The sequence below is a fragment of the Sphaeramia orbicularis genome, chromosome 4, assembly GCF_902148855.1.
Source record: "Sphaeramia orbicularis chromosome 4, fSphaOr1.1, whole genome shotgun sequence".
NCBI lineage: Eukaryota > Metazoa > Chordata > Actinopteri > Kurtiformes > Apogonidae > Sphaeramia > Sphaeramia orbicularis.
In genome coordinates this window covers 36,574,195-36,595,059 of record NC_043960.1, presented here as the reverse complement: position 1 = coordinate 36,595,059, position 20,865 = coordinate 36,574,195, and the positions used below count along the sequence as shown (strand labels likewise).

The 20,865-nt window shown below is 38.1% G+C and overlaps 1 protein-coding gene across 4 annotated transcripts; it reads right to left on the bottom strand.

The window, feature by feature from the left end:
* Nucleotides 1-212: 212 nt before the first annotated feature.
* On the bottom strand, nucleotides 213-20,742 carry osbpl1a (oxysterol binding protein-like 1A). Of its 4 annotated transcripts, none has more exons than XM_030132170.1 (29): nucleotides 20,696-20,742; nucleotides 17,303-17,432; nucleotides 17,139-17,224; nucleotides 16,976-17,050; nucleotides 16,715-16,826; nucleotides 16,438-16,523; nucleotides 14,112-14,256; nucleotides 13,512-13,579; nucleotides 13,382-13,426; nucleotides 13,209-13,282; nucleotides 12,925-12,988; nucleotides 12,718-12,819; nucleotides 12,517-12,642; nucleotides 12,288-12,369; nucleotides 11,359-11,465; nucleotides 8,087-8,249; nucleotides 7,013-7,196; nucleotides 5,946-6,021; nucleotides 5,154-5,288; nucleotides 4,964-5,061; nucleotides 4,670-4,852; nucleotides 4,223-4,330; nucleotides 3,916-4,005; nucleotides 3,002-3,128; nucleotides 2,738-2,851; nucleotides 2,511-2,634; nucleotides 2,327-2,417; nucleotides 1,951-1,971; nucleotides 213-1,506 (listed from the first exon to the last, which is right to left on the bottom strand). In XM_030132170.1, the coding sequence occupies exons 2-29, from the start codon at nucleotides 17,424-17,426 to the stop codon at nucleotides 1,404-1,406; spliced, it is 2,913 nt and encodes a 970-aa protein (XP_029988030.1). In that variant the 5' UTR covers nucleotides 17,427-17,432; nucleotides 20,696-20,742; the 3' UTR covers nucleotides 213-1,403. The 4 variants fall into 4 exon arrangements, with proteins under 4 accessions (XP_029988030.1, XP_029988029.1, XP_029988031.1 ...); XM_030132169.1 differs by having other exon boundaries at nucleotides 20,395-20,738; XM_030132171.1 differs by lacking the exon at nucleotides 1,951-1,971 and having other exon boundaries at nucleotides 20,395-20,738.
* Nucleotides 20,743-20,865: the final 123 nt, after the last annotated feature.

The window sequence follows — 20,865 nt, the reverse complement described above, 5'->3', positions numbered from 1 at the left end:
GACTTTCACATAAAATTGCAGACTTTTCAAGGTCTGGAGAACAGCATTTCAAAATTCCATGCTTTTTAAGACTTTCAAGACCTGTGCAAGCACCCTGTTTATGCATCCTGAAACACTGAAAAGATCCAAATAAACACATTTAATTAACCCTGAGAAGGATTACTGGTGTATTTTTTTTTAATCTATCTCCTCTTCTCTAAATTGTGTTTTTGTTAGATTTTACAAAATAAAAATGCTGTTTTCACTCATTCGATAACCCTGACATATTAAAAGACCTCTTTTACACATTTACAAAGGCAAATGAATGGTGAGTGTATCTGCATTACTTCCATTTTGCAGATGCCTCTGTGAGCCCTGCATGGTTTCATTTCTGTTTTTATATAAAACTTTTTGCTCTGGAAACTTTAACTTCAAAGCTTTTTCATTTCTGACTGGGGAAGAAAAAGCATCCACTGCATCACCTTAGGTCTATCTGTTTTCCACCTCGGGAAGTGAACAGTATTCTTATCTCTCTCAAAGTATCACCTTGTTACAGAAAGTTTAATCAGATCCTGCTATCAGATTTCCCCACAAGTTGCCTTACACCCAAGGCCCAGTCCACATGAAGTGTAAAAATGTAAAGGAATACTTGAGTGTTTTATTTAGGTTATCAATAAAATACTCTCAATATAGTATATGGAGGCAAAAACCTTAAAAATTAAATAATCTCTACATCATGTACATCAAGTCACAAATTTCAGATTTCAGCAAAAATATCATGACAGATCTTTAGAAAGCTCACTTGGTATGTATGTGTGCTTTATAACAGAAATCAGGAGACAAAATAGTAAAAACAATCATACCTATTGCCTTTCTATTGTAGTAGTAGTAGTAGTAGTTGAGGCGTAATATTGAAGATCAAAAATACTGTGTTTTTGTCATTACATTTTATCAGCCTCAGTCTTTTAAAGGCCAAGTACATCAGAGGAAATGAATGACATCCACATCAAACTCAAAAGAACTGATTGATAGTGGTTTTGTGAATAATATAATGAGGTCACTGACGGTTGATTTTGTGTCATGGTTATATACAGATATACAGTTAGAGACAAAACATGATTATTAACATTTGAAACAAGATGCTGTAACACACTTCTCCACTGAGCTAAAGGGTCTATTATCAACAAAACCAAGCTGACCTCAATATAAATGCAAATGCTCCAATCTAAAGCATTTCTAAACAACATTAAACTCTAACTTTCATATTAATTATTGACATTTTTATGCAGCTTTACTATAACAAAGTAGATTAAGGCCACACAGTTACTATTTGCATATTGTTTTGTAGTTATTCCATAAAAAAAAAAAAAAAATCTGAATGCACCTTCTCTGACACAGGACACTGTTTGGTGCAAATTCGTCCGTTAGTAAATGTCGGGCAGCTGGGTGTACGTCCTGTCCCAGTATCCACCCGTAAAGAGCCAGTCCTGGGAGTTGGTATGTGGATTTTGGCCCTGGTTAAACCACCTGTAAACGGAAAAACAGCATCCAGTGAGGGTTGAACGTCAATGGAAAAGATGGAAGCCATAAAGTCAGGACTCAAACTAAGGCAAGGAAGGGACATTAGGCATGCTTCAGCAAAACATTATGGTTAATTTGCATAAAGGTGTAGACTCTTTGTTTGATTTATGCTTGCTATATAAAATCAGAGGTGATTTCCCATGGGGAGGACAGTGGTGTGGTGAGTAATTCCTCTAAGTGCCAGTATGTGGAGCTGTCATGCTGGTAAACATATCAAGTTATTGCCACGTTGTGACATTTCTTTTTACTACAATTTATTCCGTGTCTCTAAACAGGAAAAAGGACACGGTTAAAGCTTAGATTGAAGTGTTTGGAAACTTAGAGACTACTAGGTCATAGGATCACATCACAGATTTCAGATCCATCAGGCAAACAGCAGGCAGCTCTAACCTTGGGCCAAGGGCGGGACTCCTTAACATCAAAGAGAGGATGCAACGGAAAAACAAGACAGGTGGGGAGAAAAAGGGAAATTTAGCTTGAGCATTTCAAAGCAACAAAGAATACACAAAGACATAATAAAACTGAAGCAATGAAGACAAAGATGGATTTAGCCACAGTGCGTAATGTATGTTAATTATAAAAATGACACTCCAAATAAAGGACAGAAAACTGAGCTAATACGCTTTGCTGATATCAAATATCTGTTAAATGTTGTTGCACAAAGATGAATTTGATTTTCTATAGCCTTACAGCATCAAAGCCTGCTAGATAAAGTAGATTAATGAGGAGAAAAAATTGTAGCGCCCAGTTTCACAAACAGCCTCACCTTGTCTTCCAGTCCTCATCAGATTTGGAGCGGTTCTTGCGAGCAGCTCTCTGTTTCTCCTCAAGCCTTTTCTTCTCCTCGCTGGCCAGGTCTATTTTAGAAAAGCACAAGGGCAGGATTTTTTGATTACAGAGAGGGCTTTTTTTTCAGTCCCATTGTGTTATGTGTCGAGAATAGTCTTTACCAATGTCACCGTTCTCCATGGCTCGGATGTCTGGTCTCAGTCTGCAGTCAGTCTGAGGAATGACCCCCTCCATGTCCTTATGTAACTCATTTAATTGCATTGCAAAGGATGTAAAACTGTACATCTGCATGCAAAAAAAAAAAAAAAAGATTTGTTTTGTACATTAAAACGTCACAAACACAGATATGTCACTTCTTTGGGTTTAGCAGGATGTTAATCATTGTAACCTGGGCAGAGTTGGGGGGTCTCGGTGCGATTCTCCACAGCAGCTGGCTGCCAGGAATCATCTGCACAGTGTCTGCAGCTGGAGAGGGCACCTCCTCCTGATCCTCACTGCCACTCTAAACAACGTGAGTGACATGCAGAAGTAAGTATAATTTTTTTTCTGCATTTGAAGGTATAAATACATTGTTTACTAAAAGGCTGTAACAAACAGTTCTATTGCTATCTTTTATTAAACACAGTGACATTGTCAATCATCAGAATTTTACCGATTTGCTGCCTTTTTTCTCCTCAGCCCCTTTTTTATCGTTTTTTTTATTTGCTTCGAAGGCAGCGGGGTCAATTACGTACAGGCACTCTGTCCACTTCCCATAGAGAGAGCACAGCTTCTTTTTACTGTGAAAACACATGCAGAAAAAGCACTTTCATGTGCTATTCCATACTGGTAAACACTCAAAAGAAACATTCCCTGTTCAAAAGAGGTTCGGCAAATTCACGAGCTCAGAGCAGCATCAGACATCACACTGAGTTTAATCCTCTGGGCTTCTTATCAGCATCGTTTTTCGCTTCATAACTTTTCATAGTTATTTTCTGTTTGGTATACAAAGCTTCACATCCTTGTGTTTGTATATCTTGTTTGCCACATTCAGTCTTGTGCCCATGGTGATTGTGAGTCACTGACAGTGTTTGAAACTGCTTTTCCTCCATCTTTGACTAAACCATCTGCAGCCTTTTTGTTTTCATTGTCTTGTCTACTTCAATGACATGTTTTCTGCCTTTCCCTCAGTGGTATCTTTTAAGTTTCATTTTGCGCCAAAGCCCAGAGCTGATTTTTGCATCAATGAATAATTAATTGTGTGAGCCACTGAGTCAAAATTTGCATTATTGGATTGTGTATTGGGTCCTAAAGTCACATTTTAGGTTTGAGAAGTGCACAACAGACTGACCCTAGGCAACCTGCTTAATTCTATATTTCTTGATTTATATACTATCCAATAAGCACATTGATTCATTCATATGTCCTTAAAAATAGGGGAAAGTGAAAGATGATAGTGGTTAAAAGGTCAAGCAATAAGTCAGTAGCTAAAACACAGGGATGTTTTCTGATACCTAAAAAAAAAACTACATTGGAAGAAGTGATCAATTCAGCTTGTATAGTGAAGTGTGAGAATGTAAATCATACCTTTTATCAAGAATATAACCCTCCACTTTGTGTAATTCTTTGCCAAAAAGGCCACAAGGCTTAAAATTCAGGCAGCACCTTTCCCCGGTTCTAAAGAGAAAACAGAAAGAAAACTGTGTCTTCTCACTCTTTACTTGCTGAGTCATACTATACTTCCTTATTTGATCTTGGTCAAACTTCTGTAAAATATATGCATGAAGATTTTTTTTCCATTTGACCAATATAAAAAATGCAGCAACTTCAGATAAGTCTAGTATGTGTATGCAAACATTGTACTTGTTGGCAGATTGCTTTATTCCCCAGTTACCTGTGGTTGTATATTTCCATATTTCCATACTGCTCTATCCACAGCTGGCCCACGATGATGTTATGAACACAACATGTTGGGTTTGTCCATGTGTAGGATTCATTGAATCTGGGAGAATGAGAGAGAAAGACTGAAATAAGGATAACATGCTTTAAATGTGTTTTAAAAACAGGTACATAGAGGTGAATTCTCCTGTCGGTGCCCCTGACCATGCCTTCAATGGCAGCTCACTGATACTAATGTGTGTGTTATGTGCTGATGCGAATTGCTAATGTTAATGCTTCATGCAGTGAGTGTATTAGGATGGGTAAAATACAGAGACTGAATTATCCAATAGGGATAAAAAAGTGAATTAAACTTAAATGATTATATACAAAATCTATACATTTACCATTTACAGAATGATACTTTTATATGCTCTTGTATCAAAATACTATAGATTCTTACTTTGGCAGCTCCAGCGTGATAATGCCTTTTGGTTCCGCTTCAACACTCTTTCCCCAGAATTTGAGTTTGGGGTAGATGGATCCATGGAACACAAAGTCCTGCTTCAGTCCCTCAGCATGGAAGGCGCTGACTGGAGGGTGGTGGCTCACCTGTTCTGATATGAGTCTGAAGCCAAGGTCCTCTCTGGGAACAGCAGGAACATGTAGAGGAGGAGCACATTGGTAGTTTGGTAAACTTATATTATGTATTTTTGATTTAAATACTGTTGGATATGCACTTGATGATCCCTCTCACCTGACCAGTTCATAAGTTTCTCCCAGCAGAGGGTTAAAGGGTTTACCTGTGCGCTCCCACTGGGAGGCCACAGCGGACACCGCAAAAGCAGCCACACACTAAAACCAGCAGACACACAGACTCACAAGTCATTTACACTTAACGTAAAAACTGATATCCAGATAAAATCCAGTTACGTCCAGGCTGTCACCTTCATTCTGTCGATAGAGTCTGAGGAAGCGTTGGCCTGGTGGATGAGGTATGTGTGTTCCATGTACTCTGTTAGACGCTGCAAGAAGCTGAGTGGTTCATTGAAAATCACTGGCATTGTGATCTTGGAAAGTTCCTGGAATTGAGGGATGTGGTTACAGAAAATTACAGAAAGAAAATAAAGTTGCCTCTTGCAGCAGTCGATCAAAAATGTAATACTCGTGTTCAGCAGGGAACAGGTACAAAGTAATAGTTGTGTTAAAAGATTCTGTATGCTCAATGTACTCCACTGGTGCAGAAAGACACAAAGGTTTAGAAAACAGAAAGCTTTCGAAGATTAGATTAATCAGAATTAAAATCTCATTTCATTCCTTATCAGATTTATGGCTCGATATCTTGCTGTAATGAAACAGACACAGCAAAACAACCCAATTAGAAAGACCCCAAATGTTCTTAAATGAAACAAATTGTCTTTTAAATACGAAAAAGGCTGCTGATGTGTGCACATTTTGTTTAGTTAGATTTTTATAAATCTATTCACTGACAGACTATGATGAATTAAATGGAACAAACACCAAACATTTCAGCAGGCTGTGTTTTTCCAAGTGATGAAAACAGTTTGAAAAGGTAGACTTAAAAGTCTTAAATTGAGTGGTGCAAATGACCCCTTGCTTATGTATTACGTAAACCATTCTTTTAGCTCTTTATTGCCTAAGTCTAACTCCATATTAGCTGGAATATTGATTTATTTTCTTTAAAATGAGACTACCTTATACGTGAATATTATTCTTACCATTCCAATGCAATTCCTCAGGATACTCCAGATGCTGAAGTCATTTCTTGAAAACATTGGTGCGGGTAGGCTTGTCCTAAAATAATGCACATACATTTTACATTGTGAGCAAAATAGATAACATGACATACGGGATTCTCTAACCCTGATGTAAACGGTTATAAGTGAATGCATGAGGACAAATACAAAAGATAAAGTCATCCTTACTTTGCATGTCATCTCATAACTTCATTAGTTAAAAACTCAAACTGGCATAACTGCACACATAAATTGTTGCATTGTTTTTAAATTATGTGCTCCAAAAATATACATTTCGCTATAATAACTGGGCCAGACATGTAATAACTGCAGTGAATGTAATAACTGCAGTGAATGTAGTCAACAAAAGTCCAAAATGGATTATGAGACATACTGGAACAAAGCCCAGACGGATAATCAGCACCAGTATCAAAGATGGACAGAAGCCTCAGAATAATCCACCTGCATTATAGTTCAGTTTTAGAGTTGAATTTAACAGATTATAGAAAACCAGCCAACTCTAATTAGAAGTTTTACAGCTACTTTTCTAGATCTACTTCAAATACACAGACTCTGGCATGTACAGTAAAAGTGTAAAAATAAAAAAAAGCAGTTAATATAATCAGTTTAAACCCTTTTCTGATGGTGGAACTGCAGTCCAAAGCTGGCTGAAGGGATTAGCCAACATGGGATCATACTGCAGTGTGATTATTACATTACACTGTGACCTTATCAATATTTAAGAGCTCCAACACAGAGCTCAGTCCTTTCAATACAACTCTTTCTCCTGGCTTTACCAGGCTGGCCCTGATGCTAAATTATTCACACTATGAAGTGGAAAGACCTGAGGGACAATATAAAAATGAAAATAATTAGATCGTTAAAAAAAGAGAGGGTTTGTAAATGTATTTAACTGATGTTTGGATAATCTGTAGAACAGAAACAGTAATCCTCTGATATGAGGAGCCAGGCTTTTTGTTTAATGTCTTTGTGTTTTGATGATGGATTGATAAAAGACATTAACTGTGGGGGCATACAGCTCCTCTGACCTATGCTTTGAGATCCCATTGGGTTGAGTCTCGTCCTTGTCACCATGGTGATCTTCGTGCAACATGCTTGTGGGGCTGCAACGGCTGCTTAACATGACAGAGCCTTCCTCTTCCTCGTTGTCCTCCTCAAAAGAATGGCTGGCCACCGTCTCAAAGCCACTCAGGGAAAGCTCAGATTCTGAATCTGACAGAGAGGGACGGACACATGGAAATGATTCAGCGTGACTGTGAAAAATGGCAGAATGAATCTCAAACAAAAAGGTGACAAAGAGGGGCATTTCCAAGAGTACCCAGCACAAAAAAGTGGAAAAACTGATAATGACACAGGATATGATTATATTATGCCTAGTGGAAAAGGAATATAATACATTTTAGGCTGATGTCAGCTTAGTGTAGTTTGTATCTTTGTCTTTGTCACAGAATAAGCAACAAAAAATGCCACAGTTTATCATAATTTAAGCGAAAAGACTATTTCTGTCACACAGTTTGCGAAAACACTGACACGATTATTCATAATTCTAATTCATTAAATGTCTGCCTAGCATATATGTTGTTTGCAGTTTAAAAAAAAATGCTTAAAAGTAGATTATTTTGTTCACTATATCACAAATGGATTTTTGACATGTTTGTTATGTTAAGTCAAACAACCAAGGAAACACACAAAAGCATATAACATGATGTTATTATTGTATATTCAAAACTAAGATGCACAATTTCCATGCGGTTCTACAGATCTATATTTGCACAAAAAAACAGTCCCATTTCCAAAAAAACTCTTTTTGGCCACAGAATGTACACTTATCAATCATTAGTGAGGCCCATTTTTTTTAGTGTTACTACTACATGCATTTTTTTTTTTTAAACTTCAAACACTCTTTCATGTGTAAAAGGCTGTGTTATTTCAGATCAACCAGGCAGCACCTCAGCTTATGTCAGGAGTGGAAAACCAACCAAAGACATTTACCAACTGGGAAAAGTACTCCGGCGTCCTACAGGTAAATAACAAAGTGTGAGCGGGAGCTTTTTACAGAGAATCGCCAGCATCTTACTCTGTTTGACAACTTGTCAACCTACCAGACACGGCGTCGTGGAACTCATCCTCACTGAGGGCACTTCGCGGTGAAGATCCCTTGACGACGGATTGCTCCAGTTCGTGGTGCTCTGTGGCAAGAGTCTGCAGAGCTTCAGAGAGGATCTTATTCTTTTCTACCTCCTGCTCCAATTTCAGACTGCGCACCTGAGCTCACCACACAAAAACAAACACACACGCATACACACACCCAGAGAGACCAAAGAAGGAAACTTATCACTTACAGAGGCATAAAAACCAACATCAATTCTTTGTCCCACATTTTATTGTCACTAAGTACTGACAGGTGAAATCAACATTACCAAAATTTATTCATCATCAATTACAAACAGAAGCAACATGTGCATGTTCAAACAGACAGAGGCAGTGGCAGGTCTGCAAGTAAACTGTATGTTGACTGACTGATCCTCTCCTCGACACTGTGCTCTCATTATCAGACCCACGGAGAGAGAGGGACAGACAGAGACAGAGATGGGGCTGAGAGGGATGAGCCATGTTTATCTGTAATGGAGGACAGCTGCCTTGATGTTGCCATCTCAAATGGCCAGCCAGAGAACATGATTCCCACAGAGGAGGGGAGATCAAATGACGGTAATGGACTCAGATATAAACCATTAGCCGAACCCTCCTTTTAGTCAAGTCATTAGTGTTGATAATATGAAGATGTACTCTATTTTACACCTTTACCGTATCCTAAATTTTGCCTTTCTGTTTTGATTGATCCATCTGATCAGACCACTAAACAGGCAGTATTTTACTTTAGACTGCCACAGAAAGAAGAGCGGGACAACAGATGGTAAATTATCAAATGTGAGATGTAAGAAAGACAAGCGCAGACAAGGTGATGTGGGTATAAAGTGATGTGTAATGATAAGACTACAGATCTCTCAGCATTGCAGCGCTACACTGAACTTTAAGGAGGAATTTCCTGCTGCTTGACCTCTTAACTAGTGGTGCACAAGTACAAACTGGCACTGCAGGAAGCAGTTCAGGATCATGTTGTTGCAGCTGAATGAACCCAGGCCCTGCTGCTTCATTCACTATCATGTGCAGATAGAGATATAGTACATGTATGGGTTATTCCTATTGAGACTGAGCCTATTCACTGGTGAGCTGACAGATTCAGTGTGCCTTTTATCATATGCCATGCCTCTGCATATCACAGTTCAAAAGGCGGCACAGCTGAGCCATCAAGGCCCAGCACAGGTGTAAACCCTGAAAGCACTGGACGGCTGATGAACTGAGAATATTTGGATGTTTTTTGGCAGCCCATGAGTACATCATCGGCTGTTCTATCTCTTCGAAAGATCAGTGTGAAATTCAACTCATTTGTGGGAGGAAGCTGTGTCTGTGAGAGTGAGTAGGAGGAGGAAAGACAGCTCAGACCCCCCGAAAAAGCAGAAGAAAAAAAAGTAATGACTTTTCATGTTCACGAGCTTCAGTATATAATTAGAAATCTATGTAAGTGTGCACATTTATGGGGTTTCGGTGAAGAAAAATAACAAGCAGTGAGATAAAGCGGGCCCCAAAGAAGCAGATTCATTATCATGTGGAGGTGAACACATTGACGGACATATTGAACAGTTCAAGGGCACATTCATCACTGCATTTAAGCAGTGTAGTGCATCAAAAGCAGCAGCTGGACCACATATCAGTTTAAACAATCAGCAGGCAGTCGACAGTGACTAATTCTGTTTCTAATGCTGGTACTCAGATTAAAATCTGTTTCAGAAAGAGCTGCAAAAGGAAGGGACAAAAAGCACTATACAGAAATAAAAAAGACTGATCATCATCACTGGCAAACTGGCAAAGTTTTGCATTAGAGCCTACAAAATGAGGCGGTGGATTATAGGTGAAAATTAGGTATGTCTTCATTCTTGAAAGATCCATTCTTGAAATTTCCCACAACATTAGTGTGTGTCGGTTTACTTGCAGCTGCCACATAGACTATACAGACTATTTTAAGCCAGCCAGACCTTCACAAAAATGATCTCTCTACATTTCCTGCTCCTAGTTGAAACTCTACATCTTTGTTTTTGCCTAAATCACAATTCCTTTTCATTAGCTAAACACACTTTTTGTGTTTGCATACAGCGCATGCACATGTGACTACACTGACACACACATATCATTGTGTTTGAAAAAGCAGCACTGCGCCTCGGTGATGGAAGATATGACGATAGCAACGGTAAGAGGGAAATCTGTCTTCTGTCAGAGATTTTCTCATCTTTTCATGCATCTATCTCCAGATGTACTGGGCCATTCGAAGCAATGTCACAAATCAATGAACGGTACCTGCTTTCTGACATTTTTAAAAGGCCTGAAGTTGATGGAATTCATAGCAGCTAAGCTAAAATGCCGCCAGGCCACTGTTGTAGAATTCTGCTGACTGTTTCATTGATGCTAGTTTAAAGTATAACAGATATGCTGGTGCAGAAACCACCTGAATTATAAGCCCTAGGTTTACCATCCATTCATATCAGTAAGACTTACAGATGTTTAGGCAGACATGGCCTTCTACAATAAACCAGTCTTATTATGCAAAACCTTCAAGTGGATCAGCATGTAAATATAGTGATGTTGGCCGTTACATACACCAAGTTCAACATTATTGCAGGTATAGGGCTCCAATTATGTGTGTTTAACATTATTAAATTATTACAGACAAGCTATGAGCAGTGCCATCTATTTGTTCCTCCAGGTGAGGTAATCTATGATGAATCCTTCCATTCCAATCAAATCCATTGAATCACACACAAAGAAAACCCATGTGACAGCTTTTAATCACTGCACTCCACTGAGCGGCTTTCAAAAGAAGATGCAATCTCCTGGAAGATGTTTTGTTTTTACATCTCATTCTCTGAATGAGACTGTATAAGTGCATAAAGAGGGTCACCAACAGTAGGATCTTGTTGATTACAGTGTTTATAGGTTTGATTTGTTAAAGGGTCATTTCATTCAAATTACAATGGAGTTTTCTGCAAAGGCTGTGAAGATAATTGCAATGGAAAAAACTTAATTTGTAAGAAACAAAGTCTAAGCTACATTATCTACTTTTTAGAAGAAATCCAAATCACCTCACCGTGAGTGTTTTCAGAACAAAATAGCACATAAAAACAAATCATATGATACTTACCCTGAGTTTTTAACTATGTACAGAATTTGATGAGTAAACTGATATGTTGTATCAGCCTGTGTTCGTCTACAAGTTCTAGAAAGTAAAACATTGATTTGTCCTGGAGACAGTCACACTTACCCCTTCCTGTTTGGAGAAATGGCTGAGGCAGACACTGAGGCTTGAGGCTGTTTCACTGGACAAATCACAGATTTCCTGCATTTTATGCACAAGAGTGGATGGAAACTCTGAGGGGAAAGACAAGGCCATAACACACAGTGATGAAACAGCTCAGGTGTTATAATATTAAATGAAGTAAAAGCCAAACAAAGTGCTTCAGATGTAGAAGAACAAGCTGGAATGTAACTCAAATAAAAAAGGTCAAACTGGTATAAGGATTTTCTTGCTCAAAAGTAAACCTTGAATGAAAGCGAGAGATGTGCCGACTGTTCAATAACAGGCTTTCAGACATCCATCAAAAGTGTGCAGTTACATCTGCATCACAACAGTTCTGATCATTTCAATCATCAGGTTTTCATGTCTATACATTAGTAGCTCTGGTCTCAGATGTTCTATTATTAGTTTTGTTGAATCCATGATTCTTCACGGACATCACTCAACAGTCTCTTGTTCCTCTATAACAGACCGATGCTATTAAAAACAGATTAATGTTCTGGGGCATAGACTCTGGAGGTTATTTTAAGACAATAAAATTTTTTTAAAGTAAATGTTTGTTTTTTCTGTAGCAACCATGTAATAAGCAATACTGTACTATAATAATGTAATAAGGCATTTAAAAACCTACAATCTGTATCACCAAAACTTGCCTCTGACGACCTATGGCTTGTACTACACTTCTCAAGTGGGATGACAAAAAATAAAATAAACTGCAATTTTTATTCTTGTATTACTTTGACTATATGTTATGTTGGCTCCTTCCTATTGTAATTTATGCTTCATATTCAAGTCTTAAAAAATACACTATTGATCGGGTTCTATAATATACTATACATTACTGCAAATAAATTCATTCAATGGTTCATAATTAACAATTAAATTAGAGGTTTTACTTTCCAACAGCCCATCATTTTTCAGCATGGACATGAAAGCTGACACCTCCTTTTCCAGTTTCATGTGGCTGGCCTCCGCTGCCTGTTTGCAGAGAGATCAGAGGAGACGTAAATGAATAAAAGCAGTGCAGGGTGCATGTCCGGAGGCTTTGTAGTTAAAGAAAACCACTAGGGCTCATTATACTGACATACTAATCAGGGTTTTTCTTTTTTTTTTTTTTGTAGTGACCTGCAGTGAATCTGTTAGCTCCCCGAGTGACATCGCCTCCTCATCTTCCTCCTCCTCACTGCCCTGTTCTTGGGAGCAGTAGTGTGTGCTGTAAGCAGAGTGTTCCTCCAGTGCATCCAGCCAGGCCTGAAAAACATTCACAAATGCTCCTAAAATTTTTAAAACAAGTTTATTGAATAAATGGACAGATATGGAGCTTACTTTTCTTGTTGCCTCTGGATCATTTTGAGCCGATACTTTAAAGTGATGCACGCTGTCATCAAAACACTTGAGCGTAAAAAAACAGTTATCTTTGGCTCGGATCTGGAAATAAAAGCACGCAAATCATCTTCTTGCGCAAATGTTAGAATTACACAAGAACAACAAAGTGATTAAATAAGAGAGAGTACATGCAAAAAACGAACTCACCAAACAGTGAGCATGTGTGAGGGGTTTACATCCCTGCCTTCTGACACCGGCAGCTGCATCTGATCTTCACATGAGAGAGAAAGAGGTGACAGTTTCCTTTTAAAGGCTGGAATCTCAGCTTTGTTGGAAGCAGATCAAATTACAGTGGGTGAACAGTAAAGAAGACAGAATACTTCTATTTTTAATGCTGTCACCCCCAGCGCCATTCTAATCAAAATCTGATTCTGCGATCTTTTCACGTGTCTGATTCATGGAGCTAAGCCAAGACAAGAGATGACACCTACTGTTTTGAGTACCAGGATAAAACCCCGTCCTGTAGAACAACCCAGTAGGAGCGCCATCCAAAAAATCTGGAGCTCTGCAGGATGGCACGCAAGAGAGGAGTCAGCCATCTGATTTTTGATGATTAATCTTGTTGTGTTCTGAACCACCAAAAATAAATTAACTCCGACTTTACCTTCCCGAGGAGTCCCTCATATTTCTTGACATGGCGAGTCATGCCCTGCAAAGAAGGCAGATGAGGAACAGGTGTAAAGAACAAAAGAAATGAAAAGTAATTTAATGAAGCCAAGTGTCTAAGAACTCACTCGATGAACGGTGCCTTCAAGAACCTGCTTCATTACTGTATCACTGACCAAGTCAAATGCTGTCTGACCTGAAAAAAAAAGGAAGAAAACAGAAAGAAGGGCTACATTCAACTGTTTTTAAAAGCTTACAAATTTGCGTTTTATATCTGAATCAGTCTTCTGTGGACATACAGAACGTCAGCACCTTTTTTTGGTTGTTGTTTTGTTCCTTCTGAGTCATAAAAATAATAACAGCAAAAAAAATTATACAAATTTAACAAAATGCAGAAATGTCAGTTGCTATTTATGTTTGGACGGGAAAGTGGAGACTGACCCTGTGAAATACCAGATGGAATATTTCTTACAATCTGCCCCTGCTATTGAAGAATGCCAAGATGGACTATATGCTTGCTAAATAAAGGTGTTATTTTTATTTTCTTGTGGTCAAGAAATTTACAGTCAAATGATGAGTCTGTCTCACTCTTGGAGTTTCTGCTTCAGGCCTCTGAGCAACAAATTATTATGAAATCTAATAAGGTATTTATGATTAAAATTAAATCAGAACAAAATCATCACAGTCCCAGGTCATTAAGGGTCGCCAGCTCTGGCTGACATTCTCACCATTCTTGTTTTTGATGTTGGGGCTGGCTCCGCTCTTCAGCAGCTTCAGGGCACACTGCTTCTGGCCTCGATAGGCTGCACAGTGCAGCGGAGTGTTACCCAGCAGATCTGCACAGTTGATGTCTGGAGGCTTCTTCCGGCTTAGCTGAAGCCAACACAGAACAAAAGCAGATGAGTTGGATGAGGTTGAGTGTCCTGTGGTGATTTGATATTCAACAGAGAACTGAGGCAGAACACTTCGATTTGTACGTGGTACCGTTCACGGCCAAACGCATTACTGATTCATTTTATGTGCTTGAAAAAACTTTTGACACTTTGCCAAAATATTGCTTTCAGGGAATTTTGTAGCTGTCACTAAGATTAAGAAGCTGTAGGACTTGCTGTGCCTTCAATTGCAGATACGGCAAACAGAACTTCAGCCAAGTAAATTCTTGACACCAGACTATAATTGATCAAAATGTAACAAAACATGATATGTTTTATCTTTGTTGGCATCAAGATCATCTAATCTGAGCCCAAGTCATGACCTAGACCTGAGTGTATCAAGACTGAGACAAGACCGAGGCTTTGAGGGGGAAAGATCAGGTCCACCCATGAGACCAGTATAGAATGAAACCAAGTCAAGGTTGAGACCAGATTACGTACAAAACAAAACCAAGCAATCAAGCTTTTCACATTTTATATACTGACACCATGTGACAAGTGAAATAACTGCCCTTGCCAGCGAATAGCCGGAGTGACACAGCTCAACTGAGAAATCTACAAAAGTTTTACACCCAAAAGAAATGTTTTAAAGACAATGTTTTATGATATTAACAAATAAGCAAACCAAATGGGCTAGAATTTTAATATCAGACTCAGACTTAGTTTTATTGTTCAATCAACAGACACGATAGAATAAAATATAGTTACCAAGGTCTCTGTGTTTGTCGCATGAAAAAAGATAAAATATTGTCTGTTCATATGTGATGTCAGTTTATATCCCTGTGTGTATTTATGTGCTGATGTATTGTGTGTGATTATAATGTATGTGCTGCTTTTGTATGTTTGGATTATCTGTACTGTCTGTATGATTGCACTGATGCTTCACTGTTCTCTTTTATCTTTATTGATTTATCTTGTCTCTTAGCTGTCTTAACTGTCTCTTTTTTTTTTTATTAATGTGCTGTAATATTGTTTTTTTTAGGGTGCCTATTGTCATCAGACCAGGGACTACAGCAGGATACTAGCCATGTTGGCTAAAGCTGCCCCTTTTTACTGTTATTGATACAGTTAATTAATTGGGATTGTCCACGATACAATAAACTAATAAATGAAATAAAATATATAAAGCTAAATAAAATAGAATAAAAACTACCATAAAATAAATGTCTGAAAATGTTCAATATTGCACAATATACAGCAACAGTAACAGTTAAAGGTGGTGGTGCATGTAAGCAGAAACACGAGCAGCATCAACACTGTTACTGTTGGTTATATTTCTACAGCTGTGGTTTTGACTGGTCTATAGATAAAATCTGAGTCCGATTATTCTGACACTTGGTTTTATTCTACAAAATGACTGCGCAATATAACAAGTACAGGAGGTATAAACCGAATCATGACTCTACTGTGTTGAAATACATGCAGTAAAAATGAGCATGTTTACGCAAGAAATAAGCTTTTTCTGAGCAACATTAGCTCAGTATGTCTCTTTCTGTTTTAAAATCATCTTTAATTGTGCCAAGATGATATGAATGTTAGTGAGCTGTGTGGTTGTTCTCTTAGTGTAAAAACATCAACGCTAATGCTGTCGAATCTGAGGTGTGTGAGTCTACCAAATCACATGTTTTCTGACAGGAGGAACAAAAGATCTCACTCTTTTCAGCGTCACCAGATTCCTATGACAGAAACAGCAATTGTACCTTGTAGAATCTCTGCCTCGATTTAGTGTTAATGCATCACACAACATTACAAACAAAATAACCAATCGACACAGCAGTTCTGCAAAGTAAACCTGCTGCTTTGTTGGGGAAGTCTTCTGAGTTTGAGATGCCAGTTCTACATTAGACGGTTCTGTCTGACAGCAAAGTAAAGCAGTGAAAATATTGAAGACGTTAAGAAAAAGATAAATAGACATTGATGTTTTTGGATGGCAAAGCAGCACAAAAACCCCAAACTCATTCAGACCCTTATTTCTTGTTTCTCCATAGCTGTGTTTTCCTCTGTGGTCGGGGGGGATATCCCTGAACAACTCCTGTCACACACACACTGACGCCTTTTGCAGAATATTTAACAATTCACAAAATCCTGGGGGTGAATTTACACTTTAAAGTCTGGCACTAACCAGCTGAGTTAGCGTTGACAGGTCTCCTTCTCGTGCAGCTTCTAAAAGGTGCTCCTCCAGTTTCCTCTCCTCTGTTCTCTCAGCCGCTGGTATGAGCACAAAGAAGGGATTCGCACACAATTTAGAATTTAGACATGAATGGATCTCAAAATAAATCCAGATTTATTATTATGAATATATATATATATATATATATATATATATATATATATATATATATATATATATATATATATATATATGTATTATGAAATCTCTTGATGACAACATCTCTCACCTTCTAACATGCTTCTGATCTCTGCATTTTGAGTGACATCTTTGGGAATCTGTGCTGTCCCATTGATGACAGTAGCACATGCATCATAGTGCAGCAGCAGCATGACAACCTCCTGATCAATATGCGATTGATTTGATTGATTGATTGATTGACTGAACGGATGAATACATGCACATATAAAATTATACTATCAATGAAGAGATGAAACTGCTAGAAAAAAACAAAACTCTTAAGTGTAAAATTCATGACACATTGAGGTACCTTTCTTCCTGTGAAGGCGGCTTTGTGCAGTGGTGTGTCGCCTATATTATTGGGTAAATTAACATCCGCTCCCGCCTGCAGATAGAAAAGAAAATATTATACACTCACTCAAAACGGAGATAAAACTGATAAAAAAACAAAACAAAACAAAAAAACAACCTACCTTAAGTAACTCCTCCACAACATGTTTGTGTCCAAAGTAACAGGCCAGGTGAAGAGGTGTCCATCCCAGGTTAGATTTACTCTTACCTGACAAAACATTTCATACCCTATTAAACCAACACACCGTGTTTTGTGTCATTCTCATTTGTCCCTTATGATATGTACCTTTGCAGTTGATGTTTATCTGTGTTTCTTCCCTTATCTTGGACAAAAGGAGCCTCTGAATGCCGGGCAGATCTCCGTTCCTGGCATAGCGCAGGAACTGTTCTTCTGGGTCAAACTCCTCCATGCACACCTACAAAGTAAAGAACAAAACTCAATGGAAAAGCTGCAAATGCTCCCCTTTAAGTTGGGTAATTCAACTTTTATTATAATAACAATTCTGATGACAAAGATGCTTCCATTGCATTGATCTTATTGCAACTGAAAAGAAACCCATTATTTGTAAATGGGTTTACCTTCACTACTAATCAGACAAGACTCAGGAAGGCAGGAATAATAATAAAAAATAAATAAATAAATAAATATATATATATATATATATATATATATATATATATATATTGATAATTATTATTATTATTATTATTATTATTATTATTATTATTATTATCATCATCATTATTATAATGGATTACATTTCTATAACGCTTTTCTATGAACATCAAAGCGTGTACAGTGGATCCATTATTCATTCACTCACACATTCCCACTCTGGTGGTGGTAAACTACATATGTATCCACAGTTGCCCTGGGGCAGACTGATGGAAGCATGGCTGCCAATTCGTGCCTTCGGCTCCTCTGACCACCACTGAACATTCATATGCATTCATACACCAGTGTGAGTAGCAGCACTGGAGGCAATGAGGGTTAAGTGTCTTGCCCAAGGACACAACAGCACATGACTAGGACAGAGCGGGATTCAAACTGCCAACCCTTCAGTTATTGGACGACCCCTACTACCTCTTGAGCAACAGCAAGAAAACAGAAAAAAATATGGGTTGAAGAAAGAATTAAGAAGAAAAACAGAAGTTTTTTTTTCAAAATTTCAGAAAAACTGTCAGGGAAAGGAAGAGGAAGAATGGCACATTTATCAAAAAGGTGACAGTCACTTGACTGGTGTTTCAGGAAGGAAACAAGTTCTCCCTTTACCCTTTACACCCTCTGAATCCACATGACAATCTGTATTTGCAAACCTCGTGTTGGAATGTGCAGACAAAAAGAGAAACAACTGCTTTTTGCAACGTCACAACTATGAGGAAACACTAATGAACCATGATAAGAAAGATAAATTAAGACATGAAAAACCACTGTCACTGTGACGTGCTGACGAGAAGAACATGGAAAGGTGCTCAGACAGGTTTACTTGGGAAGACAACACATGTGACACCCACAGTTATTCACTGTGTCTTTTCACGGCACATTTCAAACAACTCAATAACTAAAACCTTACTCTATGAACGATAAAACAGGAATTTTGCTTTATCTATGTTGTTCATAGTTGTCTTTGAAACTGGTCACACAAATAAGACCAGTAATATCAAACACTTCATACAAAAAATATATGAAGATCTGAAAACATAAGGACATAAAGAACGTTATTGTCATTTCTGTGTCATTATTTCTGGCTTTCTCACTCAAAATGTGTGGCATGTTGCAGAAATTAAAACAGCAAAAAAAAAAAAACCCAAAAAAACAATAAAACAGTGAAAAGACAGTAAAAAAGCAGTAAAAGCAGTTTATTGTTCTGCCATAAACATCACGTTTATGGCAGAACTAGCTGCTTCAAACTAATAGCCCTTAAAGTGGAATGAGTAAAGTTGTTAGTATAGTATTATAAATCAGAAACAAATGCTCTAGTTATGTTTATTTAACGCCTTTAAGAATTGTTTCCTAATAGTACCTGAATAATAAGAAAGATGTTATGTCAGTATAAAGTTATGCCTGGGCAGGAATACGGTGATGCAGTATGTATCATAATACAGCAGTACTGTGTAAGTAAATCTTATTTTAAATGAAAAATCAACAATCATCAATAATCACAATCAACCATGTGCACTAACGGAAAACCTAAAATGAACAATAACTACTGTACTTGCCTCTCACTGTCCTCTGCACCCTAACTACATATGAATGTGTGAATGTGTGACTTGACAGAATGGGAGAGGGGCGGGGTGTGTATGCCTTTTTTTTTTTTTTTTTTTTTTTTTTACATTTCTTTTTCCTATTTAATACAATTTAAATATTTTGAATTGTTTGAAAAAAGACAAAACCCGAGGTACTCACTTGGTTGTAAAATGTAGAAAGTTTAAAAAGCTTTTATCTCATGAGGGCTTGTAGATGAATTCATAACACACCAACGCGTGTCGGCATGAACCTTCCTCAGGGCTCTTCAGGACTGAAGAAGGCTCATGCCGACAAACGTTTGTGTTTTTTACTCCAGCCCCTATGAATTGATCTACAGTCCCTCATGAAATAAAGGCTTTTTACATTTACCAACCAAGTGAGTGCCTGGATTTTTGTCTCTTTCCAATTGCTCATGCCCTCTTCATGAGCAGCCTTGGTTTGCTGAATACTAGTAGCTCCCTGTTAAATTGTTTGTTTGTTTTTTTTGTCATTTTGAATTCCTTCTTTTTATTCACTCAAAAACTACCATTTCTACAAGCACATCAGAATTTTGTTGGGTATGCTCTTTGTACACAATGTCAATCACAAAGAATCTTGAATTTTAGGAAAAACAAAGCACCACACACAATGTGCAGCTGGTTTAAACACACAGATAATTATCAGTGTTTGCCTCAAGTCTTTGCACAAAAACTCAATAAAAACCAAACAATGTTTTGAGAATACATGAGTTACAGGAACAGAAAAGAATACAGCGATACCCAAGCGCACTGCTATTTTCTTACACCCCCACAAATCTAGTGTAATAGCTGTTCTTTCAGTCTAATCTGATTGAGACTGTAAATATCCCAAAGTTTTAGAGTAAGTCTCACAACTTTATAATAGCTTTGCATAAAAAAAAACAAAAAACTGGATGAGAACATTGTATAATTTCTTGGCTGGCATAAATGTGTCTTACCAGCCAAGAAATTGTGTAATCCTCCCAAGACATTTTAGAAACCTCAGTAGGTCTAGTGAAAAAAAAATCAGCCTGAATTGATGGCTGGTTTATGCCCATAAGCAGCTGTGACCAGTGGAGGTGGATCAGGCAGCAGCAGCCAATGATCAGCAAACAGGACAAACCAGACACTTACTGCTTCGACCAGTCCTGCAAAGAAATATCCAGTTTTGTAACCGGGCAGAGGTGCTTTTACGCAGGCCCTCTGTGCAACTGCATGTGATGTTTTAAGCCCCTCTGAGCCGCTGACTTTCCCCCATGAGCAGCAGCAGCAGCAGCAGGATTCACCACACGGCGCATTTCGTCTCAGGCCGTAAACCGTCACACACACACAAACACATGTCACATTTCCGGCGAGTGGAGTTCAGCTGACACTGAATGTCGACCGATTGCGAAATATAGCTGTCTCTGTGCTTCACTGACACAATCACACACACCTCTGTTTCGTGTTTACATCGACATCAGCTGATTCCTGCAAGGCGGAAGTCATCTAAGTAGAACTTCCGGAATTTCAAAATAAAAGCACCAAACGGGGATATCATTATTTTCTTTGTTGTTATAATACAGGTTTTGACGCAAATACGCAACACATCTCACAAATTATATT